This window comes from Nicotiana tomentosiformis, chromosome 2 (assembly GCF_000390325.3).
Source record: "Nicotiana tomentosiformis chromosome 2, ASM39032v3, whole genome shotgun sequence".
NCBI classification, from domain to species: Eukaryota; Viridiplantae; Streptophyta; class Magnoliopsida; order Solanales; family Solanaceae; genus Nicotiana; species Nicotiana tomentosiformis.
The window spans coordinates 169,237,010-169,260,632 of record NC_090813.1 but is presented as its reverse complement, the minus strand read 5'-3'; the positions used below and the strand labels follow the sequence as shown (position 1 = coordinate 169,260,632).

General features: G+C 37.8%; 2 protein-coding genes across 2 annotated transcripts; one reads left to right on the top strand and one right to left on the bottom strand.

Moving 5' to 3' along the window:
- Positions 1 to 769: 769 nt before the first annotated feature.
- Positions 770 to 2,657, bottom strand: LOC138905678 (uncharacterized). The gene has a single exon (XM_070194198.1). It carries the CDS (start codon positions 2,649 to 2,651, stop codon positions 795 to 797), a length of 1,857 nt encoding a protein of 618 aa, XP_070050299.1. The 5' UTR covers positions 2,652 to 2,657; the 3' UTR covers positions 770 to 794.
- A 10,245-nt stretch (positions 2,658 to 12,902) lies between these two features.
- LOC138906065 (uncharacterized) lies at positions 12,903 to 15,834 on the top strand. The gene is made up of 7 exons (XM_070194585.1): positions 12,903 to 13,233; positions 13,759 to 13,901; positions 14,123 to 14,351; positions 14,406 to 14,648; positions 14,786 to 14,927; positions 15,036 to 15,142; positions 15,605 to 15,834. Exons 1-7 carry the CDS (start codon positions 12,903 to 12,905, stop codon positions 15,832 to 15,834), a joined length of 1,425 nt encoding a protein of 474 aa, XP_070050686.1.
- The last annotated feature ends 7,789 nt before the right edge of the window (positions 15,835 to 23,623 follow it).

Here is a 23,623-nt window from a genome sequence, read left to right as displayed (position 1 = left end):
TTTTCCTTTTGATCTCGTGTTGTAAGGGTGAGTCGCCAGTTTAAACCACAAACCAACCACTCTATTTTACTTTATCTTTTAAAATGACAAACAACAAACATGTTAGAGTTAGGCGTTTTGCAGATATTAATCACACATTATATGTTATGCACCTAATACCATTTTCATTTCTAAAATGATCTTGGAAGGCTTTATGTTTCATCCCGGCTTATTGATTTATTGGTTTATTTTCATCTTGAATTTAACGGGGGTTTTTTTCATTTTTTTTTAGATTAATTATGGTTATGATCGCATCCGATGAGGATTGCCTACGTATCATGACGCCGCATGAATCAGACCATTACGTAGTTCAGGGAAAAACAATAATAGTAGATTTTTTTTTAACAAAACGAAATAATACAATAATAGAAAGGACATTACATTGAAAATGACTTACCAAACTCTGACAAGACTAAAAGACAACAATTTTAAAGATTCAACAATGACTCAAACTAAAACATAACTACTACATCAAAAAAGTTCTAACAACTACGACTATAATTCAACTCCCCAATCTTCTTGCTTTCAAACACTGGAACATCTGCTCATGGTGGGGCTTGCCCTGGTTGAACCCCTAATGTACGGTACATCCTTACTAACTCTGCTGCAAGATGACGGGCAAAAGTAGGTGCATGCTCCAAAAACTTCTCATAATCCATCCCTTGGCAGTTCACATAACTTTGAGCGGTATAAACAGCCAAATTATGGACTTGCTCTTTGAAGTACTGGAAATTCTGGTCTCGATCTTGTAACTGCTACTGGCGAGTGGTGGCTATCTCCCTTATGTGTCCCTCACGATCTAAGGCCGACTCCAACTGAGCCCGAAGTCTAGCCTGCTCGAGTCTCGCCTGAGCCATCTCCCTATCAAAATCTGCATGCTGGTATTCTCTATTGTACCTTCTCATTTCTTCCAACTGTGCATGGAGCTGAGCTTCTGAACGTACCCAATGGGCCTTCTCTCTCTCGAATTGAGCCTTCTCTTCTTCAAATTTTGTTACTTGGCGGTCCTTACTTGATTCGGCCTTCTCATTTAGCTGTACGATCTTTTCCTTGGCTTTGTCCAACGCCTTTTCAGTCTTTGCCAAGAGGGAATCATAATCTTGCACCTTTTCCATCAGATTGGCAATGGTTCTCTGTTCTTTCCAACTTCTCACTGGCACTTCAGAGGCTTTCTTCATCTGTTGAAGTTGAGCACGAAGGGCTTCATTTTTGTGGATCAGACTCTTCTTTTCCCCTTCGGCTTCTTGTTCTTGCAAGTCTTTCTCAAAATTGAGGTTTCTCAGCCTTTCTTCTAAGGCATGAATAGTTGTTTTGTATCCCTTTTCTCGTTCACCCCAGGCCAACCGTTCTTGGATTTTATCGTCAAAGGCTTGAACATGCGATCTTTTTGTGGGCCTTTTGGGCTCTGGCACATCATCCACACGAGACCTCTTCCCAAACCATATAGCATAACCCAGATCTACCTCACCTCTCGCAGGATCTGGCACCTGAGTATCACCTTTCAAGTAGCGACAACCATTCCAAATTTGCTGGATTAAAGCTTCGGGGAGTGGGGCTTTAGGGTGTAGCTCAATAACTTGCACACTCAAATCTTCATCTTTAGGTACTACTTGGTACCTTCCTAGCTGTCTTAGAACTCTGTGTGGCATATGCGGCTGGACACTTCTCAAACTCAACAACAACAAATGACTTTTTAGGGCAGACATGTGTATCACCTCTCTTAGCGGGAGCCATCCCAAAGTCCACTCAATTTGACTTGCATTTAAAGATCTTAGGTGGGATATCCAGGCTTCCACCCCTTCTGGAGAGTTGTAATCTTTTACTCTTTCTTCGTAACTATCAATGAAATTGTCCTTGCTCGGACCATAGCTCATGAACTTGGGGTGATGTCGGAGATGCTCAATCAACCACATTTGTAACAAAATATTGCACCCTTCGAAGAATTTTGCCCCAGACTTGCACAAAGTTAACGCCCGATAAATGTCTGATAGAATGATCGGGGCAAGAGTGTGATGTTCTTTGGTAGTGAGGACCTGTACAACCCTGGCTATGCGGGTATCAATTGTCCGCTCCCTATTTGGGAAGACCATAATTCCCAGAAATGCCATTATGAAGGCGAAGCGACGATGAATATGCCATGTGTCTTTGTTCTGCTTGTTGTTAAGGCCCTTTTCATGCATTTCAAACCCATTTGGCTGCCCGAACCTAGAGTACAGGAAGTAGAAAGAACAACACCCTTTGACTACGTTGGTCTTTCTAATTTGCTTACTGATGTTCAGAAGATCGAAGAATCGGTGTACAGAAAGAGCCCTCGGGAATATGAGCTCCTGGTTTCTCAAATCCCTACCAAACCCGGAATATCCATCTATCTCTTCTAAAGTGGGAGTTAGCTCAAAATCGGAGAAGCAAAAAACATTGTGAACAGGGTCCCAAAAAGTCACTAGTGCCTCAATCAAATCGTCCCGTGGTTTAATTTTCATAATATCTGTGAGGGCTCCCAGGTGCTTGGTGATCCATTTCTGACCATCTTCTCCTAAATCATACCACCACATCTGAAGCTGAAGTGGAGCCTCGTCTACAACTGTGAACGGTGTGTTCTGGACAGTGCTCATTTTGTACCTGTGGGTGGTTAAGGTTAGGGTTGACACTAGTTTCAAGAGACAGAACCAATGCACTCATTTTGCAAACAATCTTTTGTAAATAACTCAATTTTAAGAAAAATCAACGAAAATGGGGGCTATTTTTGCAATTGTGACCGAAGAAAGGGTGGCTATTTTTGCAACTATGGCCCCTTCTTACTTTCAAGGATAGCTTTAGGGCCGGGGGAAGGGCATTATGGTAAAAAGTAATTTCCAATTGACAGACACGTATGTTCTTGCGAGAACAGCCCTTCAACAATTTTGAAGATGTTCTAAGGCTATTCTAACAGGAACGATTTGGGATTAACCGAAGCTGGGTCTGCTTATTTATTTTTTGATTAAAAAAAAATACTAGACACATTTCTTTTTTCTTTTTTTTAGTTATTTTATAAAAATGGGGCCGAACCCTATGAAGGTTGCCTACGTATCTCACATCCGGTGAGAATCAGACTCGCGTAGTTCGTAGAAATTTCAGGAATAGGATGACACTTTTTTTTTTTTTGAAAAATTCATGCTTTTTTTTTGGGGGGTAAATACTGAAATTTTCGAAAATCGGGTAAATTTTCTCCCTCATATTTTCTTCTTTCTGGTTTTTCCTCAATATTTTTATATTTTTATTTTATTTTAGAAACCGGTCAACATGCACAAGCCAAATCAAACATAATGCACAAGTAGCACATAAGATGCATCACGATGGTCTTGTAATTTCGGGTACACCTGTCCTAGATGGACCCAACCCCTGTGTTGAGTCCCCAAAATCAAATGCACATGATGCAAACAAATGTTCCTACTAGGGATCCGGCATGAGGCTATGTTATTCTAGGTTTAAATCCTAAGGGGAGTGTTTTAGACCTGGCTTACCCAAGTGGACAGCTCGAGCCGAGGTGGGGGTAATGTACCGGGAGCATAAAAGTCTATCCGACCTAGTTACTAACCCAGCCGTGTTCTAATTGGTATGACTTCTAACAGAAAAGTGGGCCACGCGCACGTGTGCACCATAAATTCAGAAGACTCAGAAGGGAGGCGTAAGAAGACAATTTAATACAGTTCAAATAATATCAAAATGGTAAATAAGCGACAATTAACACATTAGACCCAAAAATACATTAATAACATCAAATCAATAAAGCCAAGTATAAATCATCTTATAAGCTCGAATTCTGAACCCCGAACCAGAAGTTTTGGGTTCTTGGTCCCCAGCAGAGTCGCCAGAGCTGTCACACCTCCCCTCTTCTCGTGGGATAAGAAAGAAAGGAATTTTTTTAATTTAAGTGACATTATTCGAAATGGGATTATTTATTTAATCAGAGTCGCCACTTGGGATAATTTCTGGTGTCCCAAGTCACCGGTTTATTTGAAATCCCAAATCGAGGAAGTTTTGACTCCGAATTACGGTCCGCGAACACAGAGGACCGGGTAAGGAATTCTGTTAACCCGAGAGAAGGTGTGAGGCACTCTCGGATTCTGTAATTTTAGCACGGTCGCTTTAATCATACTTGGCTTAATTAAATTATTTAATTACTCATTTTAGAACCTATGTACATTTACCATTTTACCGCTTTTAATTGCTTTATTATTCGTAATTATGGAATTATCTTGAAACGAATCACGCGTATGTGTATTCGTTTTGTTTGGTTTGTCATGAATCATGTCACGCGTACGTGTACACAATTAATAACACTTTATTATTTTTAAGATTGTTTTGTGAAAGTTGCGCGAACGCATACTTTGCCTTTAATTTGGAAAATCGTAACTATGTCACGCGAACGTGTACATAATCACGATAATTGATTGGTTAGCACGCGCCTAAAGCATACTAGCGTATTTAGAGTATTCCATTTGTCTATCTTTTTTATCCGAGATATTTAGTTATATATATATATTTTTATTTTTTTTTACTTACTACAAAAAGTCTTAAATTAGTTTCTTACTCATTTCGCTCTCTCATAATCTTTTAGCACATGAATTATAGGAGATTAAAAGAGTTTGAGTTAGTTAGCTAATTAATTACTTTGGAATGCAAGACGTGATCATTAAGCCTAAGTTATTTTATAAGACTAATCCTTGACATACTTAATTTCACATCGATTTAAGCTCAGTCTTTTATTCTTTATTAATTCAAACCTAAACTTGCTAAAAATATTTAAGAGCAACTAAAGTTTAATCATCTTTTGCAATTTTTTTTAAAATTATCACTATGATTGAAATATTTAATATGTTACTGTTACTATTACTTTCTAAAGATTTAAAAGTAAACATTAAGCAAAGAAGTAAAATTAACTAGCTAAATCATCTTAAAACTAAAACACATACAGAATATTTAATATGTTATACTAGAAGGACATTCACATCACATATATACTAATTAGAGTACTTCAACCTATACTAAAGTCTGCAATTTGCAAAAAAAAAAAAAAAAAAGTCCTTATGCGAAATTTTATATGGATTTCTATGTTGAAGGTAAATCAGTTTTATTATCATTATTTTTACGATGCAAAATTGACAACTTTTTTAAGGACTAATGGAGACCTCTGAATTTATATATATATTTTCTTACCCATGTTAAGAAAATATAAAGAAAACGAGCAAATTGTGAATCTTCTTATTAAAAAATACTTTATCCTTTTAGCTAAAGGACCATCTCAACTTCTGAACAAAAATTAAATCAAACAATAGGTATGAGATACCTTAGCACTACTTTAAACAAACTTTAAGAATGATATTCTCAGTTTTATTTAACAATCTTTACGAAAATTAGTGAAAATCGTTATATACTAGAATATAAAATAATAAATACTTAGTGTTGTATAATAAAATACTTCCTATAATTAATTTTTAACTCTAACAGCGAATGAGTATTCAACTAACTATAAGTTATTTAGCACTATCTAGGGTATCAGAATCACGTTAAAAAGAAACTAAGGAGATAACTAAATAATAAAAATAATATTAAATAAGATAAACATCACATTAAACATTACAAACACACAAAATACATACAAATTAAAAGGCTAAAGAAACAAAGATAGAGGATATGAACCTTTGCAGAAGCTTTCAAGAATATAAAAGAACACCCAGCAATTACAAGAAAACGAACGAAGACAGCAAACGTAACCCGGATCCGAAACTCGAAATCGAAACTTCGTCTCTTTCAAAGAAGAAAAAAAAACTTTTTCTCTTGATCCTTCTCACTTAGTTCTCTGTGGAATATAATCAATGGCTTCCTCCCCGTATATCTGAAAATCCTCTCGTATATAAAGTGTATGCCAACTATATATAGAATGTGTGTGCCTTAAAAGTGATGAGTGGAGGAGCAGGCAATAAGATGTGAGGGAGAGTGGGCTGATCGTGTGTGTGTGTGCGCGCAACGTGTGTGTGAAGGGAAATAGGGATATGGGGTTGGGACGTGAGGAGTGTTGTGTGTAGGTAGTGATTGGAAATTTGCTAATCTTTTGGTTTTAGTTTCGTTTTGTTTTCCTTTTTGTTTTTTTCTTTAAAAGATAAAATATAAAGATAAGATAATTAACTAACTAATTTTTAGACTAAAATAATATAGGCAAACTAAATTATTATACTATAATTTAAATGACACCCAAAATATACTAATGCTAAGCTAACTTATTTACTATAATTCTAATTAAAAGAAATCATATATTTTTGTAAATTTTCTTTTTATCTTTATAAATAGAAATAAAATTTATACTATAAGCATGTGAATATATTTTTTTTGTAATTTTGACTTTTCTCAAATAAAACTTAAAAAATAATATAAAATTTTAAAATATTAAGATTAGACCTAGAAAAAATATTTACACTAAAATAGTATAAAATTCGGGTGTGGTAAAAAATTAGTTGTTCACATACCCGGTTGACTATATCACAACTCGATAAGAAAATAGATACATATATATAAGTGCAATGCAAGCAACAACCCTGAAGGCCCTTATGGATCTGATCGAAGAGACTCAAGGTCATTATCCTCCAATTATCGCTACGTAATTATGTCTGTATCAATTGTTCAAGAGTCAACAAGGATTATAAGAAGACATAAGATTCAAAGGCTATCAAGGCGGTAAGTGGTCGTCGTTTACTTAACGACTCAATGTATATCTTCCCGAAGACTTTAATCTACATTAAGACAGTAAAACTTTTAGTTAATGCCATAAAGACTTACAAACATGCTTCTACGCTAGTAGGTCACTTATAAAACATCGGACAGTATTTCCCCTATCAAATTCCACTTCCATCCAACTCAAAACAGCACCAAAATAATAGGAACAACATCAACAATAACGTATCCAAGATATTCCAACAAAATCAGATCAAAACCCTTGTAAAACATTACACACGCGCAAACACCTTAATCTTCACTTCTAGTCTCAAGTTTCATATGTTTATTTCATCAATTCACTTGATAAACATATAGACATTCATAACAACAGAAACCATATCATAACCAAGTTATTTTTCACAATTTCCAGCCATCACCAATCATATTTATCACATCAAAACGGCCCAAAACAATAGTAGCCATATCTTAGGTTATTCTAATGCTATCTTGTAGTATTTTGCTTCAAACAACGTCACCAACATGGAATTAAACTTAAGAACAAGCAAGGAGATAATATACTTACCTTATAAAGCAACTAAAACTCTAAATTCAAGCTTCTCTTAGCTCACAACAATCCTTAATGCGACGACACAATCTTGTAGAGGTGTTCTTCCTTCTTTAAGCTAACTTGGTGTTAGATTATGGTGTATTCTTTTTGGAATTTGTTTGGAGCCTTGGGGGATCTGTCTGAGAGGTTTTGAAGAGTGTGGAGATGGAAGGAGGTCGAAAAATGAGCAAAACGCATCCCAAAATGACATAAAAGTAGGTGAAGGTCGGCCACCGACCAAGTGGGTACCAAAAGGGCTACCTGCGCAATCTTGCAAAAACGTGAATATCTCTTTACTCCGATGTTGTATTAACAAATGATTTAACGCATTGAAAATTATACTCGTAGATCTTCAATTCGGTTCAAGGATAACCCTGTAAATCCAAGTATATTAAAAGAAAAACGCATTAACATTAGACCCTAGTAAAACTTATGAACGTAACTTGTGACTACTTTCGTCAAATATTTTTTTCATAACTCGCTTGACTTCAAAACTTAACACACGACTATCATAAGTTTAAAATACCTCATAATATCACCTTCTTTTCATGTAAAGTACCCTAGTCTCACCCCAAAAGTATGGGTTATAATATTTCCAACTTGCCGACTTTTGACGAAACTTATTTTTTTCCGAGTCATTTAGCTTCTAAACCTTCCAACCCTCTTACTAGTTGTTCATGATCTTAAATATTTGTAGCCTCCAAGGTAATATGATTAACTTAATTTATATATTTTCAAAGATGATATCATTTCCGAGCTTACATCAGTTGACTTACGATGTACTTTTACGTACAAAATATGGGAACAAAAATAACAACAGAATTAAAGACGAGAGATAATAAGATGTACAACTAAGTAAAATAAGATCATGTTTCTCAAATTTCATATCCAAGTATTTCTTAACAAGTCAAGTCCCTGAGGAGAATTGATATCCATGAATTAATACAAACCATAACAATCAAGATTTCATAAATGAAAAGCTAAGTAAAAGATATCAAATCAAATAGCACGGAAACACCCGTCGTGTATATATCACTTGTCCTCACATCACACAAACACCTGCCATACATATATTGCTCATCCTCAAAGTACGGAAGCACCCATCGTGCAATATAAATATACTATCAAGAAGCAAAGTAGTACCCGTTGTGCAATATCTCTCATCCTCATAGCATGGAAACATCCGTCGTATAATATAGCTCATCCCCATAGCACAAAAACACCCGTCGTACATAATCACTATTCCTTGCCATGCATAAATAAAATAGTACCAAGCAAGGTGGGAGCCATCAATACCATCAAGAAGAGTGAATAAATATAATACAACAAGAGAAAGAGAGATAATCATTACTTTGGCACCAATCAGCCAACCAACATCTCAATAGCCATATTACTCAAATATTTCAACAAGTCCTCAACATGGTTACTAACAAGTAAATAATTAATCAAATAGCTTCACAATCTAAGTATGTATGGAAGAGTATGCATGAAACAAGCTGAGACAATAATACGGCTAATTCAACCCGATCATGTTATAACCTTGGCATACGCATATACACTCATCACCATGTATATGTGTCGCCCCCAATACACTTAACACGTAGCAAATAGCAAGTTAACCTCTCAAATCAGGGCTAGCCAGGATACTTCTTTTCGGAACCAAATCAACCTTCCAAGACTGTCTTTCCTTTAGAAACCGCCCCCAAACAACTCGAATTTGGCCAAACAACGCTTAAATAAATTAAAACAAGTATTAGGAACCTTCTAAATATAAAAAGGTTGGATTTATACCTATTTTAGAAAAATTCAATGTTCCCACTAGGTCCATATCCGGAATCGGGACCAAATTATGTTTACCCATTCTTTCCCGAGTTCAAGTATGTGTTTAGTTTCAAGATCCGACCTCAATTTGAAGTCCAAATCTCCAAAAATCACTTTCTTAAGTTGCTAACCAAACCCCCTTTTTCTACTTTTTGAAATCTTACGTTTAAGCTTGAAAATCTCTGGGAAAATATGGAAATGAATCAAAACTAAATTAAATTTACTAACCTTTGAAGTTTAGGTGAAAGTGCTCTCACAAATTGCTTCTAGCCGAGCTCTAGGTCTAAAAATGGTGAAATAAGTCAAATCCCCAATTTTATGGTTAAAATAATCACTGGGCAGAGCTTCATCATGATCGCGACTGAGGACACACGATCGCGGAATCCAACGGACTCTGGCTCCTACGCGATCGCAGTCGTAACCATGCGATCGTACATCACACATGTGCAGACCTATGCGATCACCATCCCAAACACGCAATCTCGGAGTGCAGACCTGGACTCGGCTTATCACAACGCGATCGCGGTTCTCCACCTCGCAATCGCGAAGTACAATTTCCACCCTAAGACAAACTAACATGCTGATTCACAACCGCTGCAATGAGTGCAAAAATGGCCGGAACCCACCCTGAAACGCACGCAAGCCCTCGAGGACCCCGTCCAATTATCATAACCAGTCTAATAGTCAATACGAACTTTCTCTGCTCAAAACATCAAAGGTAACATCAAAGATAACATCAAATTAGAGAATCAACCATCAAACCAAAATTTTAAAGTTCTAAAGTTCAGCGTTTCCAAATTTCTACAATTAGCGTCGAAACAACCTCAGGTCACCCGGGACCCCAACCAATATATGTACCAATCCAAAATCATTGTACAAACTTGTCCAGAATTATATAAACACTGATCCAGGGTCGTTTACCCAAAATGTTGACCGTGGTCAACTCCAATAAAGTTAAAGCTCTATAATTATAATTTCTCTTCCAAGACACATTTAAATTTTTCGGAAATTGATGTTTGGCTAAAAGCCACATTTTTGCATGTAATTTGCCTTGCATTATACCTTAATTTTGTTAATTGTTGTGTGAATATTTATGACTCAAGCTTAATAATGTTATTTATATGTATAGGATTCAATTGGAAGTGATTTGGAAAGTTTGCTTGCGAAGTGAAGTAAAAACGAAAGAATTTGGAGGAAGTATAAGATTGGTGCCCAGGTTCGCACTAGGAACCACAAAATGCCAAGGACAGCAGAGCACAAAAGTTGAAAACGTTTGGTGCCCAGGTTGGAGCTAGGTACCAACCAAAACTCCATTAACAGAAGACCACAACGTTTGCTATTCGGTTTCGCACTAGGCGCAAAGCGTGACGCCAAATGGCGGATTTTATCCTAATTCGGCAATGACTTGAGGATTTTAGCCCTACACGTCCCCAACATGTATAAAAGGGGTTCTAAACCTATTTTTGAGGGGTTGGACATTATTTGGAGGCAAGAACATCACGTGGAACAACTTTTGGAGGAGAAAATCATCGAGTTCTTAATTCCTTCATCTTTTCTTTATAATTTGTTTATGCAAAATACTTGAAAGTTGTTACTACGAATATGAGTGGCTAAGAACTCTAGTTTCTAGGGTAGTGGTTGACATAATTATTAACGTTTACTAATTACCTCTTCATTAATTCGGATAATCATCTTGTGATTGTTTCTTTAATTCTAGTTTTGACTTGTAACTTGTTGTAACTGCCAATTCACCCTACTATCTATGTTATGCATAGGAAAGGCATGTTTAGATTAGAGTATAATTAAAGAGAGCTTGTTTCTGAACACGTGACTCGGGGAACGATTTCGCGGTTAGGATAGAAATATACCTAATAGTCTTGCTTAGTTAAATACCGAATTATATTCGTTCGTGATAGACTCAGTACCATAGGAATATAGGATTTATATATTGTGGATATGTGAATAGTATTGTGGGAACATGCTATTCATATAAACGATCTGATCAATTAGCAACAATAGATACTCTAGATTAACAGGTGTGATTATTGAAATTAATAGGATTGATTAACCAACCACAACCCTGGAATCTTCATGTCCTCTGAGCAAAATCCAAAAACACATGTTTGCATCCTTGATAAATTAGCGAATTACTTGCTCAACTTCTGCAAAATTAGTTTAGTAGAAAAATAACATTTTTGATTATCTTGGACAGTTAATTGATTTTAGTTAGCTTAGTTAACGATTAATTTAGATTCGACATCCAACTTTTGAGTCACTTTATTACTTGACAGCCACGTGTACTTGCATGTACTTGGGGAACCAACATGTTTTTGGTGCCGTTGATGGGGACTTAGTCATTCATTGTTTATTTAAGTTAAGCTTTTATTCATTATTTATTCAAGTTTTAACTTTTAGTTTGCTTTAATTATGTTAACACAGGCTCTTCTCTTGAATGCGGAGGAGTAGAAGTGCGAACAACCTCCTTCCTCTTGATCCTGAAATAGAACAACCACTTCGCAGGTTAAGGAAGGAAATTGAAGCTAGAACTAGAACAGAAGGAGAGTTGGACATCGTAGTTCAACCTCAACCACTAGAGATGGCAGGTAATGAAGAGAGACCAGTGATTGAGCCGCAAGGCCTAATCTTCCTAATATGACTCAAGCTATAGTGAAATCTGATGTCATGGGTCACTTTGAGATCAAACAGTACATGGTACAGCTGATTCGGTCCACGGGGCAGTATGTGGGTCTATCCCATAAAGATCCGAAGTGGCACATATAGAACTTTATGGAAATAACGGATACATATAATTATCCTAATGTTTCCAAAGACTATGTCAGATTGACAATGTTTCCCTTTTCACTGCTGGGGAAAGCCAAAGAATAGTTGCAGAAGGAGCCCGCAAACTCGATCCACACTTGGGATGATCTAGCATGAAAAATTTTAATCAAGTTTTTTCCAACTAAGAAGATAAAGTCGTTAAGGAGCCAGATTCTTGGGTTTCAACAATGAGATGGCAAGACTCTTCGTCAAGCTTGGGAAAGATACAAGAAGCTACTCTGAGACTACCCATATCATTGTCAGACTTATAAGGTGTTGGGTCTCGTTGATGGGTTGAATGAGACATCAAAGATGAATCTTGACGCAACATGTGGGGCTAGTTTCATGGCAAGACCGTATAGTGAAATCCAGATCCTGCTAAACAATTTCACTGCTAATGGTAATAATTTGTAAGGAGATGGAAAACCACGAAGAGAACTTAAACAAAAGGCAGTAGGTGTAATTGAGCTTCATGATTTCTCAGCCATGAGGGCAGATATAGCGAGATTAGCAAATCAGATGAATAAAATGACAATGCACCAAGCGCAACAAATGCAACATGTGCAACAGATGTCTACTTGCTGCGAGTTATGTGGTGAAGGTCACACAAGTGGCATATACCCCACAAATTCTGAGTCCATCTACTATGTGGGGCAATAAGCTAGAGGGTCGACCAATCAAAATGCTCAATATGGTAACACACAATCCGAACTAGAGGAACCATCCTAAATTCTTAAGGGGTGGAAATCAGAATAATAGGAACCATCCTCAAGCTAATTACAATCAGCCACCTAAACCCCCAAAGCAAGCCGAGGAGAGTTTGACTAACATGATGAAAAAGCTCTTGATATAAAATTAGAAAGTTATAGTTGAGAATCAACAATTGCGCACAGAGTTCAGAAATCTAGAGAGGCAGTTTGGGCAAATGGCTAACAATCAGAACACTAGATCTACTAGATCTCTCCCAAGTGATACAGAGAAAAATCCTCAAATCAATGCAGTGACATTGAGAAATGGGAGAGAGTTGGTAGAAGTGCCTAAGAAACAAAATGAGTCATCTGGGCTCGAAGAAGAAAGAGTGCCAAAACCTGTAGAGGTAGATGAGAAAAACAAAACAGGGTCTGAGCATATATCAGAGAGGGTGCCACCCCCTTTTCCTCAAAGATTGAGAAAGAAGAATTATGACCATATATTTCACAAATTTCTAGATATGCTGAAGCATATACACTTGAACATCCCTTTGGTGGACATGCTCCGTGATGTCCCAAAATATACAAAATATATTAAGGATATAGTGGCAAATAAAAGGAGGTTAACTAAGTTTGAAACCGCCGCACTTACTGAGGAGTGCGCTTCTAGGATCGACACAAGCTTCCACAAAAGCCTAAGGATCCGGGTAGTTTTACCATCCCCGTGAGGATTGGTGAGATCGATGTGGGTAGAGCCTTATGTGATTTGGGTGCAAGTATCAATTTGATGCCTTTGTCACTGTTTAAACAATTGGGCTTAGGAGCTCCAAGACCCACCACGGTGATGCTACAGTTAGCTGATAGATCTTATGTTTATCCTGAGGGGGTAATTGAGGACGTCTTGCTGCAGATTGGAAAGTTTATTTTCCCTGCATATTTTATCATCTTGGACTACGAGGCTAATGAGTTAGTTCCTATCATCTTAGGACGACCTCTCTTGGCCACTGGGAGATCCAATTATCAAAGCCCGGGAAGGTAAGATGATCATGAGGGTGGACAATGAAGAAGGAGTCTTCAATGTATATTGAGCAGTTCAGTTGTCTCGTCATTACGAGGACCTTGCCATGATTTCAGTGGTAGAGATAAATGAACCAGCCGTAGAGCCAAGTGCTTTTAATGAAGATGAACTAGAAAAGGCATTGATATTGTTCAATTACTTGGAACTTGAAGAAGAGGTTGAGTAGATGTTGCAAATTCTTGATGCATCTTGCGAATACATAAGAGAAAGATCCCAATTTGAGCCTCTGGATAGAATAATCGGCCCGTCCCCTAAACCTTCATTGAGGAGGCCCCAAAACTAGAACTTAAACCCTTACCATCTCATCTTCATTATGCATATTTGGGATGTTATAACACTTTACCTGTGATTGTTTCTTCTCATTTGTCTAACTTGCAGGAAGAAAAGTTGTTGAGGGCGTTGAGGGAGCACAAGCATGCTATTGGTTGGACAATGTCCGACATAAAGGGTATTAGCCCCGCATTCTGTATGCATAAAATACTCATGGAGGAGGGACACAAGCCTAGCGAGGAACATCAACATCCCCTAAATCCAATCATGAAAGAGGTGGCAAGAAAAGAAGAGATTAAGTGGCTCGACGCATGTATAGTATTTCCTATCTCCGATAGTAAGTGGGTATGATTATTGTAGTGAATGAACAAAATGAATTAATCCTAACTAGGACTGACTGGTTGGCGAATATGCATTGATTATAAGAAGTTGAATAATGCCACACGAAAAGATCATTTCCTTCTCCCGTTCATTGATCAAATACTTGATAGGTTAGTTGGACAGGAATACTATTGTTTCCTTGACGGCTATTCGGGGTATAATCAGATTTCTATTGCCCTGGAAGATCAAGAAAAGACCATTTTTACATGCCCTTATGGAACTTATACATTTAAGAGAATGCCATTCAGGTTATGTAATGCACCTGCGACTTTTCAAAGGTATATGATGGCTATTTTCACCAATATGGTGGAACGATTTGTGGAGGTATTTATGGATAATTTTCTGTGTTTGATCACTCTTTTGATGAATGCTTGACCAATCTTGCTAAAGTACTTGCTATGTGCGAGGAGACTAATCTGGTACTGAATTGTGAAAAGTGCCATTTTATGGTACATGAAGGTATAGTGTTGGGGTACAAGGTGTCTAAAGATGTACTGGAAGTTGACAAGGCTAAGGTGGAAGCAATTGAAAAGTTTCCACCACTAATTTTAGTGAAAGGATTTAGGAGCTTTCTAGGACATGCAGGTTTTTATCGCCGATTTATAAAGGATTTCTCAAAACTTTCCTCTCCTTTGTGCAGGTTGTTAGAGAAGTATGTGTCGTTCAAGTTTGAAGATACTTGTCTGAAGGCATTCGAGGAGCTGAAAAAGAAGTTAGTGAGTGCACTAATCATAGTGGCTCCTGCTGGTACGAGCCATTCGAGCTGATGTGTGACGCTAGTGATAGTGCAATATACGGCCCAGAGGAGGAGAAAAATATTTCACTCAATTTACTATGCAAGCAAGACTCTCACTCCTACTTAAATAAATTATACTATGACAGAAAAGGATTTACTTGTTGTAGTGTGGGCGTTCGATAAATTTCGGGCCTATTTGGTTGGCACCAAAGTCATCATCTACACAGACCATGAAGCCATCAAGTATTTGTTCGAAAAGAAAGATGATAAACTAAGGCTAATCCATTGGGTTTTACTCCTGCAGGAATTTGACTTGAAGATCTGATACCGTAAAAGAATAGAGAATTAAGTGGCCAATCACTTGTCCAAGTTAGAAACTCGGAATCATGTAGATGATGGAGATGTCATCAACGAAACCTTCCCGGATGAGCAATTGTTGACTATTACTGCTGGCAAGGTGCCATGGTATGCAGATTATTTGAACTATCTGGCAAGTGGAGAAATGCCGCCAGACCTTGAACCTCATGCTAAAAAGAAGTTCTTGCTAGATGTGAAATCATATATGTGGTATGAGTCGTTTCTGTTCAAATCTTGTACCGATCAGCTAATGAGAAGATATGTGCCCGAATCTGAAATAAATGCTATCTTACATGACTGTCATGCGTTGCCTATGGTGGTCATCATGCGGGTGAAAAAGCGGTAGCCTAGGTGTTACAATCGGGTTTCTATTGGAGTAGGATGTTTAAAGATGCACATGAGTTCGTGAGGAGGTGCGATAGATTCTAAAGAACGGGAACAATTACAAAAAGGCATGAGATGCCATTGCATGGTATTATGGAGGTTGAAATTTTTTATGTGTGGGGAATTTGATTTTATGGGTCCGTTTCCTCATTCAATGGGTGCAAGTACATTTTGGTGGCCATTGACTATGTGTCGAAGTGGGTGGAGGCCATTGCTCTTCCTACCAATGATGCCAAGGTTGTGGTTAACTTTGTGAAAAAGCATATCTTTATAAGGTTCAGCACTCCGTGAGTGATGATAAGTGATGGGGACACCCATTTCTGTAACAAGCTATTGGATAATATCTTAGAAAATACGGGGTCAAACACAAGGTTGCGACCGCCAATCATCCTCAGACTAGTGGACAAGTTGAGGTGTCAAACAGAGAGATAAAGCAGATTCTTGAGAAGACGGTTAGTGCAAGTAAGAAAGATTGGGCCGCAAAGCTCGATGAAGCTCTATGGGAATACCGGACCACCTACAAAACTCTAATCGGAGCCTCCCCTTACAAGCTGGTATATGGGAAGGCATGCCATTTACCGTTGGAACTTGAGCACAAGGCCTATTGAGCAATAAAGAAGTTGAACTTTGATGCAGAATTAGCGGGTGAAAAACGGTTGATACAATTAAACGAGCTTGATGAGTTTCAATTGCACGCGTATGAGAATGCCAAGTTATATAAAGAAAAGACCAAGCATTGGCATGATAAGAATATCCACAATCGTGAGTTCGAGCCGGGCCAATTAGTTCTCTTGTTCAATTCGATGTTAAGACTCCTTCCAAGGAATCCCAAATCGAGATGGTCGGGCCCGTTTGAGGTAGCAAGAGTCACTCCACATGGTGCAATCGAGTTGCGCGTTATAGGTGGCGAGAGAACGTTCTTAGGGAACAGACAAAGAGTAAAGCACTATTATAGAGGTACTTTGATCGTCAGAAGTCGAAGGTGTTACTAGCCAACGATTAGGCGAGATTCTACGTTGTGCCACGACGTTAAATCAGGCGCTTGTTGGGAGGAAACCCAGCTTTACTGCTTTTTTATTTTTATTTTTATTTTTATTTTATTATATTATTTTTGTAGTGTCTGTTTTTATTTTATAGGATTATAATCATAGGAAGCAAAGCCATTGGAAGAGTGCAAAAGCGAGCTAGATGGTGAGAACTACGTGTGGGTTACCCACACAAAGGACCATGCCTGGGGGATGTTTTAGTACCTCGTGAGCTGTGATTGCTTCGGTCTTTGGCCTTTCAGGGAGTTTCTTGTCCACCCTTGTTATTGTTTTGCTTTATTTGTGCTTTTAAGTGTGGGGTGGGAGAATTTCTCTAGATAATTAGTAGTGGTATGTTAGAAAAATGTTAACTTCTTATTTTGATTTTAGCTTCTTATTTTTGTTTTCGTAGTTGTGTAGTATTTTAGTAACTTAATTTTTTTTTAAATGTGGAAAATAAGAAAAATCAAAAACAAAAGGTAGAAAAATTAGACTTTTTCCGACGATAAATCTCCTAGACAGTTTTCTTGAGGGACTAAAGTCTAAACAAAAATCTAAAAAAATGTCTTTTAGTTTCCTTTAGGTAGTAATAATCCCCCGTGATTTTTTTTTGTGCCTCAGTTCTTTTCCATGGGATGTAGTTTGAATCGGGTAGTAGTTTTTTTTATTTTATTTTCTTAGAGTAGGACTTAGAAAAATATGGAGGAAGAAAGATGAGATTCCTAGGCGCGCTCGACTTTTTTGATTTAGCATATTTAGGCTTTGGCATGTGTAGTATCTTTCCTATATTTTGAAATTGATCATGATGCCTTTATAAATTGGATTGCATATCTCGTGACCGCTATGTCTCTTATTCATGACTTATGTTCACTTTATATTTAATGCTTAATATCTTGTGGCTCCGTGAATACTTGCATTAGTTTGAGAGTCGGAATGAGACCGTCCTAAGTGAGTCATGTGTCATGTGTGAAGTGAGATTTTTGTGTAGTCCATATCATTGTACTTGTGTCTAGAACTTGCTCAGTATTTGAGTCGAACCGAAATTTTAGGTGGGGCTTGGTTTGAAAAATGATTTTAGGTGGTCTTTGTTTTTTTTTTTTTTTGAGTTTAATGCTTATCACAAATAAAATCTAATCCCTACTTAACCATTTTGAGCCCGTAGACTTTTATTTGGCACCCACATTACAAGCCTAAATTCCTTTTTGTTTTTAATTGACATTGTTTTGATCCTTTTCCTCTTAAAGTACTTTAATTATGAAATGAGAGCTAAAAGAATTAAGGAGGGAATTTGGGTGGCTTTCGAGTGGAACCAATAAAAGGAAGAAAGGTACACTTGTTTAGTAAAAGAATACACCACTAGCGAAAATTGTAAAGAAAAAAAATCTGAAAAAAGAGAAGAAAAAATATAGATGAATAAATTGACATCTTGTTCTTGCTAATGGGTATGAATTAAAGTAGTGCCTAAAGAAAGAGAGAACGTTGTTAGGGATGATTTTAGTTGTGAAATTGAAGTTGGGATTGGAGAATATGCGCTTAATGTTAAATATATGATGTGTTAAAGTGCTTAGGAGAGTGAACCGCTATTTCTAAATATATCCTACTGGTCCTTTAGCCCACATTACAATCATGAAAAAATCCTAATTGATTTTAGATCGAGCAAGCCTACATTAGTAGAGATTTACATTAAGGGCAAGCCTATGGTACCAATTGCATGCATGTGACTTCTTTTGTGAGAGTGAGTGATTTTATTTGATATATGTGAGCCCTTAAAATATATTTGAGCATTTAATTTGAATGTGTGGATTAAACTTACTCTTTTGTTCTTGTTGTGAGGGCACATGGTTTCATTAGGGATAGGTAACGTTATTAGACTTCTCTAGGATGTTGGGTGTTTAGGCCATGAGTGCATTCTGACACTGAGTCGGTTTTAGAGGCTAGGATTGTTATAAGCATGTCGTCTTTGTTGTGAATATTTTTGAAGAATGGCATAAGTTAAGGGAAGTGTAAGTGATTGCATATACTACAGTTTAGTTGTTGCTATCAACTATGGTCATTAGTATAGTGTGCTTCAAATGTGTAAATATAAAGTGCTCAAGAATAGTGTTAATTGTTGGTCGCTCGAGGACGAGCAAGAGCTTGAGTGTGGGTGGTGATGTTCTAAAAATCCATATTTTTGCATGTAATTTGCCTAGTATTATACCTCGATCTTGTTAATTTTTGTGTGAATATTTGTGACTCGAGTTGAATAATGTTATTTATATTTGTAAGAGTCAATTGGAAGTGATTTGGAAAGTTTGCATGCAAAGTGAAGTAAAAACGGAAGAATTTGGAGGAAGTATAAGTTTGGTGCCCAGGTTCGCGCTAGGCACCAACCAAAACGCCAAGGGCAACAGAGCACAAAAGTCGAAAAAGTTTGGTGCCCAGGTTGGAGCTAGGCACCAACCAAAACACCATTGACAAAAGACCACAACGTTTGTTGTCCGGTTTCGCGCCAGGCGCGAAGCGTGACGCCAAAGGGTGGATTTTGTCCTAATTCAGCTGCGACTTGGGGATTTCAACCCTTCATGTCCCCAACATGTATAAAAAGGATTCTAAACCTATTTTTGAGGGGTTGCACATTATTTGGAGGCAAGAACACCACGTGGAACAACTTTTGGAGGAGACAATCATCGAGTTCTTCATTCCTTCATCTTTTCTTTGTAATTTGTTTATGCAAAATACTTGGAAAGTTGTTACAACGAACATGAGTGGCTAAGCACTCTAGTTTTTAGGGTTGTAGTTGACATGATTATTAATGTTTACTAATTATATCTTCATTAATTCGTATAATCATCTTGTGGTTGTTTCTTTAATTCTAGTTTTGACTTGTGACTTGTTGTAGCTGCCAATTCACCCTACTATCTATATTATGCTTGGAAAATTCGTGTTTAGATTAGAGTAGAATTAAAGAGAGCTTATTTGAACCCGTGGCTCGGTGAACGATTTTGTGGTTATGATAGAAATATACCTAATAGTCTTGCTCAGTTAAATACTGAATTATATTCGTTCATGATAGACTCAATACCATAGGAACACAGGATTGATATATTGTGGATAGGCGAATAGTATTGTGGGAATATGATATTCATATAAACGATCTGGTAAATTAGCAACGTAGGGACTCTTGATTAACAGGTGTAATTATTGAACTTAATAGGATTGATAAACTAACCACAACCCTGGAATCTTCATCTCTTCTGAGTAAAATCCAAAAACACATGTTTGCATCCTTGATAAATTAGCGAAATACTTGTTCAACTTCTGCAAAAGTGGTTTAGTAGAAAAACAACATCTTTTTTATTATCTTGGATAGTTAATTGATTTTAGTTATCTTAGTTAACGATTAATCTAAGTCTCTGTGGGTTCGACATCCGACTTTCGAGTCATTTTATTACTTGACGGCCACGTATACTTACGTGTACTTGGGAAACCAACAGAAATTAAAGCAACCATGCATGCAAGTTAAAAATCATAAAAAGAAGCTATTCATGGTCTCAAATCACAAAACGGAATACTAGAACTCAAAACGGCCTATCGGGTCATTACAACAACCTGCACTCTTTATTTACCCCCTCTTTTTTTTTGCAGCATGGAGATGAAATGACACTAGATTCGCAGAAACACATACAATTCAGAAATAAGGAGATATAAGTGACATTGGATTTCATGTACTCATAACTTATGATATCATTGTAACGACCCGGCCAGTCGTTTCGAGAGTTGTATCCTCATTCCCCCATTTAATGCTTATTTTGCACTTTGTAGTTGTTATGTGACTTGCCGGATTAGTCGGTTCGGATCCAAAGGGATTTCAGAATGAATTGAGACACTTAGTCTCAAGATTGAAAGCTTAAGTTGAAATGGTTGACCGAATATTGACTTATGTGTAAACGACTCCGGAATGGAGTTTTGATGGTTCTATTAGCTCCGTTGGGTGATTCTGGACTACGGAGCATGTCCAGATTGTGATTTGGAGGTCCATAGTTGAATTGGGATTGAAATGGCGAAAATTGGAATTGTTTTTTGAAAGTTTGATCGGGAGTGGACTTTGATATCGGGGTGGAATTCCGGTTCTGGAAGTTGGAGTAGGTCCGTAATGTCAAATGTGACTTGTGTGAAAACTTTGAGGTCAATCGGACGTGATTTGATAGGTTTCGCCATCGTTTGTAGAAGTTGGAATTCCTTAGTTTTTATTAGGCTTGAATCAGGGTGCGATTCATGTTTTTGATGTTGTTTGAGGTGATTTGAGGACTCGACTAAGTTCGTATCATATTTTAGGATTTATTAGTATAGTTGGTTGAGGTCCCGGGGGCCTCGGGTTGATTCCGGATGGTTAACGGATCAAAATGAGACTTAGTGCATTGCTAAAGCTGGGGTCTGCTAGTGTAATCGCACCTGCGGAGCTCTGATCGCAGGTGCGAGCTCGCAGGTGCGGGTTGTGTTACGCAGATGCGATTTTGGAGGGGAATGTGTAGTGGCCGCAGGTGCGAGGGAATTACCGCACCTGCGTGGTCGGAGATGTAGCAGTAGGATCGCAGAAGCAAAAAAGGATTGAGGAGGTTGGTCCGCAGACAAAGGTTTGCGCAGATGCGCGCCCGCAGAAGCGGGGATTTCGACCACAGAAGTGCCCGTCGGCTTAGTGGCTTATGCAGATGCGGATGATGGACCGCAAAAGCAGTGTCGCAGAAGCGAGAATGCTGGGCATGTTATTTAAAACGAGGGTTCCGTGTTTTTCACCATTTTAAGCATTCTAAGCTTGGGATTTGGCAATTCTTGAGAGGATTTTTGGGGGATTTCTTTAGGTAAGTCACTTGTGGTCTAATATATTCAATAATTGTGTTTTCCCATTGATTTTTGTGACTTTAACGAATTTCGAGATGTGGGCCCGGGACCGAATTTTGAGTCGATTTTTTTACTTTTGATTAAAAAATTAGTATTTTCTTATGGAGTTGATTCCTTTAGCCCGTGTTGATTGTATCGAATTGTTTGTGGCTAGATTTGAGGCATTCGGATGCCGTTTTGTGATGCAAAGGTGTGTTGGAGTAGAGATTGCATGGCATGAGGTAAGTAACACTTCTAAACTTGGCCCTAAGGGTTCAAAACCCCCGAATTATGCGTTATATGACTGGTAATAAGGTGACGCACATGCCAAGTGACGGATGTGTGGACGTGCACTGTAAGAACTATGACCTGGTCGATTCCATGGAACTGTATATTGGATTTATCTTGTTTATATCCATGTTTTCACCATGTGATAAAGTAATTGAGTTTTCGATCATGCTAGATATCATGTTTAGGCTATTACTGGTACTGTTGGGACCCATAGTGGTTGTTTCTTTGCTGTTGACTTATTCATTACATTGCAATTTTGTACCAGTCATATTTATTCATTGCATACCATATCTCAGCCTCCGTTGCTATTTATTGCTATATCATATCATCTTTTTTTGGTTAGTTTCATGACATCATGAGCCCGAGAGAGAGACTGGAGAGATTATTGACTGAGTGAGGCCGAGGGCCTGATTGAGAGTGACAGTTATAGGATCGGATTGCACGCCACAGCATGCTTATTGATTTATGTCTGGATCTTTCTTATTATAGCGTTTAGGCTGAAGGAACCCCTCCGGAGTCTGTGCACACCCCCAGTGAGCGCAGTTGATTATATTGAGCGATGGATCTTCCCTAGACATGGATTTTGTCCAAATCATTTATATTTGGGGATGGATCTTCACATGGGTTGGATTGGCCTTATACAGTATTGAGTGACTGACTGTCAGTTGATGTATATATATATAGGATGGATTGGCCATATACAGTACTGAGTGATTGAGTATTCTGAGAGTGTGAGTATACGAGGCTTTCAGCTTGGTGCATCACATACAACATATGCATTGGCATGTAGATGTAGAGAGGTCATACTCCCCATATCATACAGAATTGATCTATTTTACCTGAATTCAGTTTAATTGTTGAACTTAAAAGCATGCCTACATTTCTGTCTATTATTTCTATATTGAACTGTACATGCTGAGTTTATCACTACCTTTCAGTCCAAAGGTTAGATTTGTTACTTATTAAGTTGGTTGTACTCACGCTATACCTTGCACCTTGTGTGTAGATCCAGGTGCTTCCGGTCACGGCGGTTTCTGAGTTGTTGATTCCGGATTTTCGGATACTATCGAGGTAGATGTTCGTTGTTGTCAGACCTTGACTCTCCCTCCTTACCGTTCGTTTTATGTTTTCAGTTTTTATTACCTAGACGGTGCATTAGACTATGTCTTTATGTAGATGCTCATGTACTCGGTGACGCCCCAATTTTGGGAGAGATTTTGTATTGAGTTATGATTTTCTTACTCTGTTTTTAAAAGGTTTTCCTTAATTTTAACTGCTTTCGTATCTTCCAAAGTTTTAGAGTGTTGGAAATGTCTGCGTAGTCGGCTTGCCTAGTACCATGATAGGCTCCATCACGACAGGTTGGTTTTGGGTCGTGAGAAGTTGATATCAGAGCCTAGGTTACATAGGTCTCACGAGTCATGAGAAGGTTTAGTAAAGTCTTGCGGATCGGTACAGAGACGTTGTACTTATCTTCGAGAGGCTGCCAAACCCTTAAAAAACTTCACATTCTTGTATTCTTGTCATGTAGATTTGTTGATTCCGGTAACTAAACTTTTGTATTCTATTCTCTCA

Bases quoted from the DNA above. Each gene is read 5' to 3' on its own strand.
- LOC138905678 (XM_070194198.1), bottom strand. From the start codon at position 2,651: ATGAGCACTGTCCAGAACACACCGTTCACAGTTGTAGACGAGGCTCCA.
- LOC138906065 (XM_070194585.1), top strand. From the start codon at position 12,903: ATGGCTAACAATCAGAACACTAGATCTACTAGATCTCTCCCAAGTGAT. The intron at 13,234-13,758 runs GTGATGTCCCAA...TATATTGAGCAG, and splicing joins CCCTTTGGTGGACATGCTCC to TTCAGTTGTCTCGTCATTAC. The intron at 13,902-14,122 runs GTTGAGTAGATG...TCTAACTTGCAG, and splicing joins ACTTGGAACTTGAAGAAGAG to GAAGAAAAGTTGTTGAGGGC.